Here is a 15,299-nt window from a genome sequence, read left to right as displayed (position 1 = left end):
TGCTCTATCATATGGCTCTCCTACAGATTTGGCAGCTGTTTTGAAAGGAGGGTTGTATAGGCAGGGTCACCGAGTCTGGACTAAATGAGGGGAAAGTAAGAAAGGGAGAAAAAAATCTATCCAAGTGCCACATATTTGAAACACCACCCCAGGGATTTTATTCTAGTGTTCTCAATTACATTTTAATTCTATATCGCCTAGCAGCAAAATATTATCAAGCAACTTTTTGCCTAGTAACAAATTTGCTCTCTAGGAGGAAAATGACTTTTCAGTTTCAGGGGTGCAAATGCAACCAGAAAACTCCCCTTTGTATAAACCAGTTGGATTCGGTATTTGGTGTGACCTTCATATCTCACATCAGCTCTAAGCCACAAATACCGACCAGGTGTGGTGATATGATCACATATCATTCAATATACCACAGAGCAATGCAAAGCATATATAACATAATAGTGCTAGAGCTGAAAGGATGAAAACTACAGAGACTTACTTTGAAAACTTTCTAAAACAGGGGTTTCTTTAGAAAAGAAAAAAAATATTTAGTTATTGAGCTTCTAGCCCATTAACCTATTTTACTACTATATCCACAATAAACACTATATTCTAATTAAAGACGTCAGAACACAAAGTCATCATTTATTCAAAAAATCAAAGCTGAAATGAAAAGTGGGGGGAAAAAAACAAAACAAAACAAAAAACGCCTTTATAGGTTTCTTAGGAATAAAAGCAAATAACTGGCTGTTGTTGGTGAGCTAACATTTAGAAAATTTACTCTGAAACTGTTCTTCAGAAAGTGTAAGACCACATGTTTGCTTGTCTGGAATATCCTGAGTGCTTCGAAGTAAAAAAATATAATATTTATTTCGAGAAAGGTTATAAAGTCATCTCCAAACAATTTGGAGTCCATTGTTTTATAATGATCCATTGCTTGTAGATAATGGTTACGAGAAGAGGTCAAACAACATAAAGAGTCTATTTATTTGTGGTTCTAAAACAAGTAAGTCACAATAAATAATATTTATTGTTTACAAAAAATTAATAAATGTTTTATGTCTTATGAATTTTAAATTATTGATATATTCTGGTTCACATTTAAAGGAGCAAAGTGTTTTTACTTTGATCTGGAGATTACCAAATGTATCTTGGAATCCCTAAAGATTCCAGAATAAAACAAAAAAACCTTCAGGATTTTTAGCAAATATGTTCAAAGGTTCCACAAAGTGAGCATCACAAATCTAACATGCTATAGTTATCACCTTGTGTGTAGGGACTTAAACTGAATTTCTCACAACTCGGATGTCGTAAAAATGACCAATTAAAAATATTTCCTCATCTTGTGCTACCCTCTTCTGATCCTCTGTCAACGCGAATGAAGATTCACTCACTAAAAGCTTGGAGAAACTCAGAATGATGTCAGCCTGACCTACTCTCTGATTAAGTCAGCTAATAATTATATTACTACCTAGGGGACTTCAAACAGTCTTGAATAATAATGAATAATCAGTGTGTATTATAAGGGACACACTAAATTTAGACATGAAAGGACATAATCTTTCACAAAATGTTTTGGTTTTTTTCTCATTCGTAGACTCGTGACACATTTCTTAATGCACCAACAAACTTGTCAAGATTTAGTGTAGGAAATTTAAAATATTTAATTACTTTCACTATGGCAGTAATTTAAAATAGAAGTATCCTGTACAACAGATACAAATTGTTTAAATTAGATACCAAACCATTGAAATTCTTTATTCTGCTGCAGTAATAAAATTTCACACCCAGCATAATGATTGAATCAGGAAGATTTGATTTCACTCATTTGAAGCCTGTTGCTGTAATTAAATATTACCATAAAAAAAATAAACACAAACTAAAAGTTTTTATGCATTCTGATTAGGAGCAACAAAGCAGAGGTCACCACAGTTGTTACTCTTCTCATGATTTCCATCAAAGCAATCCAGCTTTGGCTCAAACATTTAGCATTCCCGTAACCAGCAATTAGCATATGATTCAGCATTTTGATTGGAGTTATGTGCGCGAAGTTTGCTCAGCAAGTGAAGCTGCACTAAATTAGCATTAATGAATGTTATGGCTTCTCATCAGTGTGACAGGTCTATTCTTTAGATCTGTTTTAATTGTAATTAAGACCTGATTAACAAGCTGGGGGATGTTCTGTACTCAGTTCAGGAATGTAGCCTAATATGCAATGAAGGCAATCAGGGAGTTGTCATTTTATTTGTTAATGAGGCTCACCCATATGTCAAAACAAACTTAACTTATTGTCTCTAAAGCAGCTATGTTCGAAGCCCTCTGTTATTCTGCTCCCCTCTTCATCTTTGTTTTTTTTTTTTACGAGTTGAGTTAAATGCCTACTTTTTGTTTATGTGGAACAAAAAGAATAAGTGCTTGCCTCTAATTGAAACCTCATTAAAGACTTCATTGTAATAAATTTTATAAATATCATTATGTTGAACTTTAAAGTGGTTGCATGGAGTAGTTATCCGCAGTCAGTGTCTTTGTTTGAAGTAGACAATGGTAAGAGTTATTCATTTTGAAACATTAAAGAAAATTGTGTCACAAGACAAGAGCAGGATAACCTTTCAACCAATTAACAAACTGTAACTGCACACACTGGAGCTGCTTAATTTTTCCTTGAGCCATGACTTATGGTTCCTCTTGTGTCATCCAATTACAACAACTATGAGACAGTAAAGTTGAATGATAACAATAGCAAAGATGATGTAATTTTTTTTTTTCTGGGAAGATAAATGAGGCATGTTATATATATAGGTAAAGGCTCTTGAATGGAGAGACATGTTCAAAAATCCCTTGTTAGATTATACTAAACAGTAGCAGCATGTTTCAGGTGCTTATACAGATATCGCTTGCATGAGAGAAATTGCCTTTTTAATCAGCCTTTGTACGCATAAGTAAAATAGTGGAAAAAAATACATACTTTAAGATTTACTTTGTTGTTTGGGACCTAAATGTCTTTTTTTTTCTCTTTCCCCATATTTTGAAAACATTTCCAGGTGGGCTTAAGGTGCCTTATTGCCTTCTCCATCTTTTAAAAGGAAAGATGTGGTGAAGTGGTTAAAGTCTGTTTTGCTGACTCACCAACCAGTGTAGTCAAAGCATTGCATTGGCTGACTGGTAAAGGGGCAGACCGGTTTTGCCAACTGATGTAGTGAGGATAGATGAAATGTGCGACTAGACAGCTGCAGGATTTAGAAGCAGAAACAATACACAGAAATAATTTCCAATGACAAAAATAAGGAACTGAGACATACATTTTAAATTTGAAGCATTTGCTCGGCCAACAACAGGATTGCTTCACACTGTTGTTCCGCTGTTATTGTTCTAAAATAAATTCTCCTGGGAGACTTCAGACACAGATTTTATGTGAAGTTCTTTCCTGTCATACTGCAGGGTCTGCTCTCTGAAAACCCAGAGGTATGTGAGGGATGTCAGTATCTCGTGATTTATGAATGGGCAGGTGGATCTCAAAGGCAGCTTGTCTGAGGCTGTTCATTCTGATAAAATTAGCATTATGTGAAAACAAAAGGTACTTGTCCTATCCATAAATTTGGACTTAAATGTATATAAACACTATGAGGGCTGCACATAAATAGGCAGTCCCTCCAGGATGTTGCTATTGTTTTTGTGATTTCTTTGCAATCAAAGTCATTGATTTTGTGACACTACTGTAGCATTTTTTGCCCCCATTAGCCCCCTTTGAAAATCTACATTTAAAGGAAAAAAGATGAGAAAAAAGTAACAAGCAGACAAATTGGACACCAAGAATTTTTTATTATTTGAAGATCTTAATGAGCTTGATTTTTGTTACTAACCAAATCAATCACAAATCAATAATCAGACTGTAACTTGACACCAGGAAAGGCAGAGGCAGCAGTGTAGTAGCAATAAGAGATACTGTCAACTGCAGGTGGGCGTTAACAGTCACTTAAAACCCAGTTTTTGACTACATTTGCCAAAGATTTGCAATAAACCCAGAATTATGCCTTATCATAAAAAACATGGAGATCTGTTGATTTCGTGTATGAACTTCTGTGATCACAGGATTGCAAAAAACTGGAGGGACTGGATTAAGGAAAACATGCACTCAAATTAAAGAATTTTGCAAATACGATAGAAGTTCCAATCAATTAATGTTTATCTAAACAACATAAATTACTTACTTCTTTGAATCCTTTGCTTACACAGAGCCCACACTGTAAGTAGTCTACCAGGTGAAAAAAGCTAAATTCAGTATAATCACTTTCAACAACATGGCTTAGTTGTAAAAGATGCATATGGCTACTTCTGTTCTTTTGGTAAAAATAGACTTAGTTGTAGTTTCCAAATGTTCCCACTGAAACATCCCAGTGCTGTCCTGCTGCATTAAACAACAAAAATCACCTGATATATTTCTTGCAAAAAGAGCCTGAATGTATATTATTTACATTATTATCTAATATTTATTACAGACTAAGAAGTTCTAAATGAGTTTGATATTGTAATCCTAGGACTGTTCTGCAATTTATAAGTCAGTACAAAAGCTGTGGCATGACCCGTCAAGTGAGGTAAAAATGCCAAACTAATTTCATGCCAAACTAATTTCATGCCAAACTAATTTCCTGTTCACAATGAAATTTTGCATGAGCACAGGTGGATTAAAATAGGCTTAATGTACCCAGAAAAACACCTTCTGTAACTTACTTTTAGCACAGTGAGAGAATCCCATAAAGAAAAGGACACAGAGATTTGGAGCACTGCAGGCATCCTTTGATTGTAATATCAGTTTTTATGCCCTGTATGACTAAAACCTCGAGGACAAAATATCTCAGAGGTTTTTTTTTTTGTTTTTCTTTCCTTTCCCTCCCATTCATATTATCTGCAGGAGTGCTCCACTTGTCGAGTTTGATCTTTTCATTGCATGAGGAACAGTGATGATTTGTTTAATAGAACTGCCTGGCAGTTAGGATATTCATATTAGCTGCGCAAAATAATGTGAAATCTTTAAAGCAATATCCTGAAACACTGTATTATTAATGGTTCAGCTAATGGATCGCTGAACAAAGCTCTGAACTTGTTGGTGGAATATTCCCAATTTGAATCTTACTCACCTATTTAATGCACCTTTTCTTGAGTTAATGTGTTATTTTACATTTAAAAGGCAATCTTTTCCCATCACTTCTGTGCCAACTCAAAAGAGTCGTGAGGCAGAATAGTTTTGGCTCTCACTGAGGATTTTTAGATCACAAAGTCAAAACAGTTTCATGTGAGAAAATTTTCAACCGCTTGGATGTAATTAACTTTATTTTTCTGGCATCGCTACCATCTTGTTAAAGCGCTCTATGTTGACACCTGACTTTTAACTCACTGTAAAGTTTCTTGGCAATCAGGAGAAAGCCTGAAAGTGTATTGTTGCCTTTTATTTTCAGCCTGGAGTTTCCATTTTCTCTCTGTGACCCGAGAGACATTAGTGTTCTGTCTCCTCCAGAACACTTATTTCTTTGATTCATCTGGTTTCACCCCCACTCTCTTTTTGTTCTATCAATATTTCTAGTTACCAAGGAACTGCAGAGCATCACTGCTTGTGGTTTGCACTGAAAGGAAAAAAATAATAGAATTTGAAAATGACGAGCAGTTTGTTACCAAAAGGGCCCAAAAACCCAAATGCTCTAATGGACGAATCCTGTAGGAAAAGTGAAATACTTTTATCACTTGTTTGGCACCAACAGTCGACTGTATCCTTAACATTAATATAAGTATGCATACATCATTTCCACTGGAAAGCATCATGCTCTCGGGTGGGCGGGAGGCCGGTTCTGGGTGGGTTGCAGTTAAGCCCTTCAGGTCTCCAGGGTTACTCTGTCTCTGCTCTTTGTCAGCTTTTCAGACTCTCTCACTCTTGGCTCTCAGTGATGGTCTGATAGAGTGTTAGACTGGCAAAGATGTGCAAGAGAGGCTATTAGCCACTTGTCTTTCTGGTCCTCTGAGAACATGAAGGCCTCATTAGCCCAGTGAGCTCAGCTGTCCTCTGGTACTAAACCCGCCACCACAGTCCAATTGTGTGTGCGGATAAGCATGTCCATAGACTTCACCCTCTCAAGGAACTGTCTGTTCAGTATATTAGTCGAGAATCCAGTAATTTCTGAGACCCAGGCCCATTCGGAATGTATCTACTCAGCATCTGGTACTATAGAGGCAATGCAGAAATTAACATGTTTAAAAGAGAAAGTACACTAGTTTATATTATGGCTTTCAAAAATGTGCATTAGGTAGACCTAGAGCAAAAATTGCCTTAATTTTTTCTGAGCTAAAAATATATTAGTCATTTGTTTCTCTAATTAGCACTATGAAAACAAGATTGCATAGTACTATCTGAAAAGTTTCTTGCTATTTTTAAGACCCAAGTCGTGAGCTCATAATGAACTTCTCACTAACGAGGAGGGAAAAAAAAGATATCTTTGTGAAAAAATTACAGCCTTTTGCAGGGACACCGAAAAAAAAACTGCTGAAGGGAGAATAGAGTCAGTTTGCGGCTTCTGATTGAAACTGTCCATTCAAAAGTTTTCAGTTCTTTCCTTCGACTTCAATGCCAGACCTTTTTCTGCCATCAGATCTTGGATAATTCAGCAACTGAGCTTGTCCAAATTTTAGCTTAAAAGCAGGGAACTGATGAGCTGCTCGGCATTTAAGAACAAACAAATATAAAAATGTAGAAGATTACAATCCTATGCCATCGTAATTTAAAACATTGCCCTGGTAGGCAACTTGTTAGTCACAGTTTTTTTGCCTTTTGACTGCATAAATATGTGAATGACAACAGCGTTTTACAAAATTCTATAAAGTTAAAACTAATGTATGTATGTTTAATGTATGTTGACTGCAATTTAAACTAGTTTCTGTGACCACGCACAACACTGTTGGTGATGCAACATATTTACGTTTCACAGGTGAACGAGGAGACGGTGGAGAGGCTGGTGGTTCAATACCCTCACATCGTTTTCAGCACAGTGATGCAGGACTGCAAGAGAACCCTAGAGAGAGCTTATCAAATGGGTTGGAGCCCCAACACGTCGAACTCTTCGTAGCTGCCGCTGCATCGCAGGCATGCACGCACATAAACACACAGCTTCACATACATACAAGCACAAGTCAGTGCAGCTCAGCCATGCTTCTCATTCACCCTTCAGTCATGCATGTCAACATGTAGCGACACACTCAGAGACAGAAAAGAAATCAGTCCGTCATAAACATTTAAGGTAAAGTTCTGTTAGTTTGTTCTACAAACGATGAGTAAGACTTCATGCATTGACTACGTTTAGGTTGTTGTCTGAAACAATGTTTTACAAACATCATTTATTGTTTTCCCGCTACAGGTTAATACAACAAATTTTGTTAGAATTTTTTGCATCATCTTGATTGTAGAGTAGATGTGAGGGTACAAGTTTTTTGAATAGTTTTGAAAATATACAGTATCTGTAAGTGAACAAAAGGAAGAACTTTTACCTAACAGAAATTTAGCCATAGTTAGACCAGTCATTTTATTTGAAGATAAAATAGAAAAAGGTTTGCTTCCTCTGATGGAACCACTCTTGTCGAGGTCTTCTCCATGTCAGCCCATCATGATGTTCGCTTTCCTCCACACTGCTCTGCTGAGCTGCCTGAGGAGGAAGAAGAACACATGGAGGAAATATATTTGTCTTCTGACCACTTAGGTCAACCTGAACTGCCACGGCTCCAGACCGCACTTGAGGCATTTGTAAGGAAATTGTCAGAGGGGATTTTTTTTTTCTCTCCATTTGGACAATAGTTTTCTTCTCTTTGGACATCGGCGCAGTATTACACGTTTTGTGGATTTGTTGGGACCATTGACGAGCCTCCGGTGTCAGAGACAGAAGATTTAGTGAAAGAGTCGGCGCAGAAACAGTTACTCTCAAGCCAAGAGAATGCCGTTGTGTGTTGCTTAAGCGTGCATGTTTCTGTTTTTCATCTTTGTTTCAAAGTACTAGTGGTGTGTAGACGAAACTGAGATCCATGTGACTTTGGACTCCATGCTGCATTATCTGCAGTGCAAATATTGATAATAACTGAGCATCACATCATCAAATTTAACTTTGCTTGAAATAGAGATTGCCTTTTTTCACACAAAAAAATTCCCAAACGTTCTGGGTCCTTTTATTAGAACATAACATGCAGAAAAAGTTAAACTGTTGTTCAGATGAACAACTTGCATTTCACTTTACTGAAGTGTTTCCTTACTGAGTTGGTATGAAAGCGTATCTCATCTCTTATAAACTAAATGAAATTTATTTAGCCTACTATTAGTTTGGATTGTATCCTTGTTAGCATTAGCTCTGTAATGCTGTGAGCAATTTACATTTATTTAGCCAAATGCGTCGTAACCTTGTCTGTTTGCACAGCACAAATAGATCGGGACTCTTTGAACACACGTTTATGAGAATCGTATTGTGTGATTTATGTTTGCTTCTTAAAGACCTGATCCCCGAGATTCTATAATTCACAGGACTTACAGTTACAAGCTTTAGGGCTGCAAACAATTATGCAAAGAAGGACAAGGAGTGAGTATGGACTGGTGGAAAGACTAGAAAGGGATTTCTCCTCACATCTCAATCATAAGTTGAGAGACCAACAGTTTACTAAGCCTTAGTAGAGCAAATTATAACAAACCAGTGGAAAATCAGTGGATGAGAGTTGATCACAGTTCTGTCATTCAATAGAAACTGAGTGCTGCACAGTTTAAAAGTAAAAAAAGCAGGGTATTTTTGTAAGGTGTGAACCAACTCTGGACTCCAAACACCATCCCACAGGGAGCACACCTAAATGAGCTGAAAGTTTGAGTTGAAGTATAAACTTTGCTGGCGCATACAGATTACAGACAGTTAATAACAGACTCATTTTAACCTTGTTGGGATTTATTGACTTTACCCAAAGGAAGACTTGTCCTTTGGCTGTGTTTTTGATCTTTTTATTCTTTTTGTAATCCCTGTAGGCACTTCCTCCTCTGCTAGGTGTTGAAAAGATTGATTTCTGATTTGTGAAGGCAACCATAAATGACTGGATTTACATAATAATAAATAAAAACACTACAACTTCAAGATTTCTTCTGTCCTTTTTTTATGTGTGTTACAGCTGGAGGACAACTTTGAGAAGCAAAGTAGAAAACACTGCTGCTTCTGTTGTCATCTGTGATACTTCGTTTGTTTGTTTCAACGTTTATTTGATATGACATATAGGAATAATACTCTGCTTTTGCTTTTGACAAAAAAAATTCTGATAAAGATGTAAATGATGAATAGCTGTAATATCATAACATGTTTTCCTTCTGCAGCAAAAGTAGTTTAAAATATTAAGGTGGGTGTAATGTCTAGACCACTTAGTAGTTGTTATGTTGATCCTTAAGTGGGCATCACCTTCTACCAACTCTACCATTTATTGATTTGTCATGAGATTATCCTACTAGAGCATCAATGAAAAGCACAACATAGCTTTGGATATGATTTTGGAACCTAAAATGTGAACTAATGTGCAAGGTATGAACAGTTTTGTAGATACTGTAATCCAAAATACAGCATAAGAACCTCCTAAATTTGGTACTATTTGCCAAGCAGATATACGTTCTTTTTTCTGATATTTGCTGCTGTTTTTCTTCTTTTTTCAGAGTTACACTTTGATTATGACTATTTAATGTTAGCTGATTAATTGGGTGATATGCTCATGTAGTTTGTCAGCAGCTCATCAGACTTGCTGTTAGTTTTTCTAATTTCTAAGCAGTTGAACTCTGACCTGGGATCTCTTCAAAAGGACATTAAAACACAGGATGCTGGAACAAAAATGTAAGTTATTAAAATGTTAACTTTCTTAAAAACTTGGGTACATTGGTACCAAAGCATAGGCCAGAACTAATTGCACTTTTCAAATTATGCATCATACAAATTATGTTCAAACTTGCATTTAAAAACTATTTCATCCGTGCTCCCAAGTAAAACGTAAATAGGGGCACCTGCATGTTATTTTTCTTTTATCAGAATAGCCAGAGAGTGACACACCATTTCTTTAAGGTAAAGATGTTTTCCACAGATACTGCTGCATTTATTGCACTTTTTTTCAGAGCCCCCGAATCTCTATTAAGGGACACTTTGAAGGTCAGAACTATTTACAATCACAGGAGTTCCACATCTGAGACAAAGCGAGGAGACATCAGCTTGCTGCCCAGCAAGACAGCAAAGGCCTCAAAGAGCTAACAAGCTGCCACTCAATATGTCCCCATGTCTTTGGCAGTATTGTCCCTTTCAAGTGCCTGTTTTACTGTTCAACGTGTTTGTGTTGTTTCATGTCAGATGATCAAACGTGGGAGAAAGCATCAAACGGGACACAAAGTGGGTTTCTTCCACGGTGGCTCTTCACATTGTCAGCAGTTTGAGGCTCAGCTCACAGGAGCTGAGGGAGTATTTTAATCTTAATCAAAATATACAGAAAGTGAGAAGAATGGATACAGCAACTCTTATTGCTACTGTAATTAAAACCTTCCCCTAATGCAAAACGTGTGTGAAAGCAGAGTTTCTGACTGCAGATGGAAATGACACCTGTTTCAGAATAGTCCTACCTTTGTCTGGTTTAGATTTATTTTAAATGTTTCTTTACACCAAACCAGTTGATGTGTTTCTTTGTCATTACAGTTTAAACTGTTTACGTTTTCTCCACTTGGTTCTGGTTAAATTAATGATTTTCTGCTTTGGACTTAAGTGTTGAAAGCAGAACTGTTCTGCAACTGATCTGCTTTGAACAACTGTTCATCTTTTTTTTATTGTAGCAAGGATCAACATAATTGTCAAAACATTCTTAAACCCAATCCAAAACTTGGGCTTAGGTTTATCATTTATCATTTATTAACAACCTGTGAAAAAACAAAATGTGAAAAAGGGGTTTTGGCACCATATGTCTCCCCGAGTCTCTTTACTTTGACAAGTAGAGACCATTAATATCTGGCCTGGTCATTTCTGAATCTCTTGCAGTCTTTCTGAATTTGGAAGGACAAGGCATTTTAATTTCTTTGCCACAAATGAGCTGATCTTTGTTCACTTCATTCTCATTTCTCTCAAGTAAATTATGCAGCTTGTTGAATTTTACTGCCACCAATTAGACGGCCCTGCAAATGTGAGGCAGTGCCAACAGTTCTCAAGCTGATTGAGGTGGACTCGACTTGCTCAGACTTCATCAAGGTAGAGGTACGCGTTCAGACGATGCCCTTTGGGATTGAAAGAAGAGTGCAGGTCCACTCCGACACAGCTACCGAGGGCCGTGATTAAACATGGTAAATATTCATGTGTTCACTTACATGTTTAATGAGGTGCTGATAAGAATTGACACTGACCATAAAGGACATTTGTCATGTTGGACCTGGAAGGACATTATCCCAGTCTTCCTGAGAAATTAGTATTTTTCTTCACCTAATCATAGCCGACATTGATGGATGTCCTCGACTGAAAAGCAGAAGCTTGTTTGAACTTCTTCATAAGAATTGATGCAGTGCGTCCTGCTCATAATGAAGGCTTTGTTTTACAAACAGTCAGCCCGCTTTCCTCAAGCATTCATGTGGTGACAACAAGTTTATCATGTCAGAGCTGATTAGTAATACTTTAGAGCTAGACTTAGATGTTTGTGAGTGAAGGGAAGGCAGGTTTATTTGTTTAACACTATTTATGGATATCATAAATCAAAATCCTTTATAGGACAAATAAATGGATAGAGATAAGAGGCTGAGTACAATTAAAAAACACATGACATAGACATTGAAAACATGACACACTACTTAAGACACATTAAAATGCTCATTTAAGATAATAAAAAAAGACATTAAAAATGATAAAGCAAATGCTTAGGCTCCTTGAGAAAGCTTTCATTAACAGCAATGTTTTTCAATCTTGATTTGTCAAAACCAAACATTTCTGCACATCCCAGGTTTTCAGGGAGTTTGTTCTAGAGCTGAGGAGCATAGAAACTAAATGCTGCTTCACCTTGTTTAGGTTTGGTTCTTAAAAAAACGGAGTGAGCTTCCCTTAAGATCTGCAGGCTTCACACACTTCACCAGCAATTCCTCAATGCATTTAGGCTCGAGACCATTGGACAATTTTTGATATTGTGATCCATTATACTGTAATGTTTCAAAACGCTTGTCACAATATTTTGATTGAGCTGCAGCTACCTTATTGATTTTTACGTAGAACTGAACAGACACCAAATATAATGTTCTAGCAGGCCCATCAGAAGCCTCTGAAGAGGGCTAACATGCGGCTCCACATTTCTCTCTCCTTTTCAAACGTCTGCTCATCAGCACCTTCACTGCCTGTTTTCCATCTGTACTCTCACGGTATGTCGCTGTGACGTCACATGAAGCAACCTGTTACTAAATAACACAACATCTCCAAAGATAATCAACATACTAACGGGCATACGCTTGGGTATGAAATTAAAGAGGGTAAAATTATGTAGAGATACTTGGGTATAAAATGGGATGTGAGTTACACATTTCACAAAAATGTGAAAATCTTGTATGTTGCTTAGTAGGTTTTCCTACATTAAAGATTCTGTACTGTAGATGTTCCATACATTTAGGCTAGACACATTTTTTTGTCTTCCATTTGCCCACTTTCCTCCTACTGAGGCCTATTCTGCATAATCAGCTGTCATGGCAAGTCAGGTATAATGACTGGACTCAAATTAGTTTAAAAAAAAAAGGGAACCAAAGCAAACAAGAGACCATTTTAAAAGGTTACAAGAAGCTGATTAAATATTAAAACATTTTCACAGTACTGTGTCTGCCTTGTGGTTAAATGGTGTCAGGTCTGCTATGGTAAAGCTTCTCATCATTTTGCACTGAATCCACATTCTCCCCACATCACCCCTGCCCTCTACAAATCCACATTCTTCCCTTCCCCCTGGAAATTATGTCAATCATATGTCTGCATCTAGCCTGACAGTTCCTTGAGCTTCAAAATTTATCAGCATATAAAAGTTTAAAAAAAAAAAAAAATCATCTCTGTCCATCATCGTATAGTTTTCTCACCTCCCTCCCAGTGGAACGAGATGGTATTTTTCCACCTCCAGCTACCTGCTCTGTCTGTTGAATGTTATTTATTCTACAGTTGAGGGAAATAGTATATTGTTGAATAGTGAAGATGGTAATGGGTTGACTTTGTAACTGACACTGGCTTTGAGCTGTAGGTCTGAGCTCAGTGTTGGTATTCATTACTCCAGAGGAGCCTGTGCAGCTCAGGCCCAAAGGAGACCCACTGAGACCACCAGAGGAAAGTGCTTAAATTACACCGGTCCTTTTTTCTTGTTTTGGACCGTTAAAGCCAGTTAGAGGAGGACACATTTTTCCTCCCAGTCACTAAATCTGAAAATTGAATGTGAATATGATAGACCCCAGCAGTCTTCAGCTTGATGTATGATGATTTATGAGAATGAATCCACCTTTAATGGTTTTCCTCCTACTTGGGGCTACAGCTAAACTGCCTTCCGTCTATAGTCCTTATGGAGATATAAAAAAAAAAAGTAATGAGAGTTGTTAATCCACAAAGTTTTGACACTGTCCCAATAGGCTTCTTCTCTTGCAGCCTGGGGAGAATATCTACCAATGACAAAAAATGAGGTGCGTCTGCAAGGATAATGAAGTCGGCGTGATTCCCTGTGTTCCACGGCTCCATGTAGATGTTGTCTCTCTGTCTTTCAAGCTCCAGTTAATTGCGGCGTTTAGGCAGAGCCCAGTTTAGCTTCTAAACGGCAAAGGTTAATTAGCAACAGAAGGATCTCCACGCAAGATATGTTGACATTTACATTTCTTCCCTGGCTAAAACAAGAAAGAGCCACCCATTCGCTGGCACCGGCGATGGGACGGGGGAGAAAAATGATTCGTCCACAAACATCCTCATTTCTATGCAAGCCTTGGCGTTGATATGCAGATTTGGCAGTTGGATGACATTTAAAAGTAGTTAATTGTGCAAATCTTTGTTTTAGACTGGAAAGGTCGTGGATGGTGAGAGTCTTTCATCATGAGCTAACCCCCCACTCTCCCTCAGCACAGCTGCAGATTAGGCAGTGGGGAGGGGGGAGTTGTTGGTTTCTCTGTTGACCGTCTTATAGTTGCCTACCGCTTTTCAAGGTGGTTCATGAATATTTATATGCACAAACTGTTTGGGAAAATGAAAATTAATCTCCAGCTCAACGGGAGATGACTCGGCTATCTGTTTTCACAGAGAATAAAAAGGTTGTGTTTTTTTTTTTTATCCCAGCGTTCAGGATGAGCGTGCAGCATTTTATTTTCTTCATATTCCTAAATGTCTGTATATCAAATTACCCATGTTTCTTCTTGATTAGGATTTTTTTTTTGTTATTGCATTCTGTTCCTTCTCAGCAGAATGTATCAATTCAGAAATGTCTCTGTTAAGATTTGTTTTGTTATGCAGCAGTACCTTTGTTATTTCAATTTTTTGGTATACATTTGCAGGGTGGAAAAGGCAATCTTTCTGGAAGTAATACAATAACGTTAAATAGCTTTATTGCTTGTAATATTTAGTCCATATTTCAGATATTACCTTCTAACAGGCAACAGTGGCAAGAAAGCACAATGAATTGAGGATACAGCAGCTGCACAGATTGGAAATTTTACACCTGGTTTCACCTGAATAGCACAAATGGATACATAATTGCTCCATTTCATCACTTCCCTTCGCTCAATGACTTTAAATGGAGCTCTATGAGAGAAGGAGGTAAGGATAAATATATCCTACTGGGGACTTGAACGAAAGCTCAAATCTGATCATGCTCATTTCTGTTTGCCTTTCACCTAAAGTAAAAAAACTCCTTTTGATTTATTTAACCACCATTTAGGCTTTCCCTGAGGATACACAGATCTTATTTGCTTACTGAAATAAGTCTGTGCATATTTCATCAATACCTGATTTGCCATGTGTGTTTTTCCTATGTTTTTTCTCCTCGAAGCACAATTTCATATCCTCCCTGGGGCAGAGTCATCACTTAAAACAGGCCGGTCTTATTCTGAAGCAGATGGCTAGCGTCAGATCTGACCAGAATCCAGGTCTCCCAGCCAACTGCTCTGACATGTCAGATATGCTGGTATGCCTTGTCACTCCCCACTCCTCCACTGCAACAAAGGTTGAACCGACTCCCCCTCTTGAGCATCAGGCCCAAGTGAGGCGTAACGGAGCCCCAGTCTGGAGGCCAAGAGTTCACCCCCCCCCAGTCCT

The 15,299-nt window shown here is 37.6% G+C and overlaps 1 protein-coding gene across 1 annotated transcript in view; it reads left to right on the top strand.

The window, feature by feature from the left end:
- Nucleotides 1–9,128, top strand: part of fbxl17 (F-box and leucine-rich repeat protein 17) — a 248,805-nt gene extending 239,677 nt beyond the window's left edge. Inside the window, exon 11 of the mRNA XM_028034378.1 lies at nucleotides 6,963–9,128. Coding sequence (XP_027890179.1) covers nucleotides 6,963–7,100 — 138 coding nt within the window. The 3' untranslated portion in view covers nucleotides 7,101–9,128. The remainder of the gene's footprint in view (nucleotides 1–6,962) is intronic.
- Nucleotides 9,129–15,299: the final 6,171 nt, after the last annotated feature.

This window comes from Xiphophorus couchianus, chromosome 12, assembly GCF_001444195.1.
Source record: "Xiphophorus couchianus chromosome 12, X_couchianus-1.0, whole genome shotgun sequence".
NCBI classification, from domain to species: domain Eukaryota; kingdom Metazoa; phylum Chordata; class Actinopteri; order Cyprinodontiformes; family Poeciliidae; genus Xiphophorus; species Xiphophorus couchianus.
This window is presented reverse-complemented; position numbering and strand designations above follow the sequence as displayed.